We start from the raw sequence: 2,135 nt of genomic DNA, 5'->3' as shown, positions 1-2,135 counted from the left end.
GATTTTTCAGCATCATCAATTGGCGTCGTCTATGGGAATTTAGTGCACTTTAGCCTATTGCTTGCCAGACAAAGAGTTGCATGGTACTTACTCGCTCGATGGCAACTACCAACAACATTCAAGGAGACGAGCTGCGACCCACTGCCCTGGAAAGGCAGGTCCAAACCCTCACGGCAGTAGTGGAACGTCTCACGGCAGTAGTGGAACGTCTCACCAAACAGAATCAAGACCTTGAAGAACAGTTACGGCAGAAGAACGCCGCTATGGGTACCTAAGAGAAAGATCAAGAAGGTATCAGTGCTGAACGAAGAGACCAAGAGGGGCAGGAAGGGAGTAATGCCCCAAGTAGACTTGAGAGACAAGACATGAGTCGTCCATTAACCGTTGATACAGCTCCACCCCACATTGTTGTGGAGATGCAGATGATGAGAGAACGGATGGACTTCATGATGAATGCGCTCAAGGGGCGGGTGTCCAGTGATCTCGACGATCTGGTCCATCGAACCGATTCATCGTTCACCATGTCCATCAACTCTTTCCCCCTTCCACAAAAGTTTTGTATGCCACAGGTGGAAAGCTACGATAGAAACAAAGACCCACTGGATCATTTGGAGTCTTTCAAGACCCTCATGCACCTTTAGGGGGTACCGGACGAGATCATGTGCAGAGCCTTCCCCACCACGCTGAAGGGCCCCGTAAGGATTTGGTTCAGCAGGTTGACGCCCAACTCCATTAATTCCTTCAAGGAGTTAAGCACCGAATTCGCATCGCACTTCATCGGGGGACACAAGTATAAGAAGTCTACTGCATGCTTAATGAACATTAAGCAATGGGAAGATAAGACGCTGAGGTCCTACATCACCCGCTTTAACAAGGAAATGCTCTCGATTGATGAAGCTGACGACAAAATACTTGTAACAACCTTCACAAATGGGTTGCGGAAGGGTAAGTTTTTGTTTTCTTTATACAAGAACGACCCAAAAACCATGTCGGATGTACTTTATAAGGCCACCAAGTACATGAATGCCGAGGATGCACTACTGGCTCGAAAGGAAAAGCCTAGGAAGAGAGAGAGGCAAGAAGACCTGCGACAGGACAGGGGGCGAAATATGGCAAGGACCGAAGAGCAAAAAGATGACAAGCGCTCTAAGCCCCCGGCAAGGAGGTTCACAAGCTTCACCCCGCTAACCATCCCAATCGACCAAGTCCTAATGCAAATAAAGGACGAAGGAGCCTTAACCTTCTTTGGAAAGCTGAAGGGGGATCCCAACAAACGGCCTAGAGACAGGTACTGCTGCTTCCACCGTGATCACGGTCATGACACAGCTGACTGCTATGACTTGAAGCAGCAAATTGAAGCTCTTATTAGGCAAGGGAAGTTAAAAAAGTTCGTCAGCAGGGAGAGAACAGATCCGCCTACTCAAGAACAAGCCCCCCAACGGGACAACGAGCGTCCCAAACCACCCCTGGGAGACATAAGGATGATTGTGGGAGGCACGGCGACTACCGACTCGTCCAAAAAGGCCCGAAAGACTTACCTCAGAATGGTTCAAAATGTTCAGATGACAGGTGTTGTCCTGAAGATGCCACGGGTTGATAACCCAATTATTGGTTTCTCAGAAAAAGGTGCTTGACGCCTTCACCACCCACATGACGACGCACTCATCGTTAGCATCCGAGTAAGAGACTACATCACATACCGGGTGTTGGTCGACAACGGTAGTTCCGCAAACATTCTCTACTACCCTGCGTTCTAACAGATGCCGATCGACAGAGAACGTCTGGTCCCAACCAACGCTCCACTCGTTGGGTTTGGAGGAACAAAAGTATACCCCCTGGGTACGGTCACATTACCTGTAACAATAGGGGATTATCCTCAATAGATTACTAGGGATATCACATTCCTTATTATCGATTGCTCCTCTACATACAATGCCATCATAGGGCGACCAACCCTTAACTCATGGAAGGCCATAACCTCAACCTACCACCTGATGATTAAATTCCCCACAGAGTACGGAGTGGGGGAATTGCGATGAGATCAAGTAGCTGCGCGCGAGTGCTACATTATGATACTAGAGATGGACGACCATCTACAGACCATGAGCATAGAGGAACAACGAATGGGGGCAGAA

At 48.7% G+C, this 2,135-nt stretch overlaps 1 protein-coding gene across 1 annotated transcript; it reads left to right on the top strand.

Annotated features, from left to right (window-relative positions):
* Positions 1-659: 659 nt before the first annotated feature.
* LOC115980972 lies at positions 660-1,634 on the top strand. Its single transcript, XM_031103165.1, has one exon. It carries the CDS (start codon positions 660-662, stop codon positions 1,632-1,634), a length of 975 nt encoding a protein of 324 aa, XP_030959025.1.
* The last annotated feature ends 501 nt before the right edge of the window (positions 1,635-2,135 follow it).

Source organism: Quercus lobata, chromosome 3, assembly GCF_001633185.2.
Source record: "Quercus lobata isolate SW786 chromosome 3, ValleyOak3.0 Primary Assembly, whole genome shotgun sequence".
Taxonomy (NCBI): domain Eukaryota; kingdom Viridiplantae; phylum Streptophyta; class Magnoliopsida; order Fagales; family Fagaceae; genus Quercus; species Quercus lobata.
Note: the sequence above shows the minus strand (reverse complement) of the source record. Positions and strands in the feature narration are given on the sequence as shown.

Excerpts from the sequence above, each read along its gene's own strand:
- LOC115980972 (XM_031103165.1), top strand. The coding sequence starts at position 660 with ATGTGCAGAGCCTTCCCCACCACGCTGAAGGGCCCCGTAAGGATTTGG.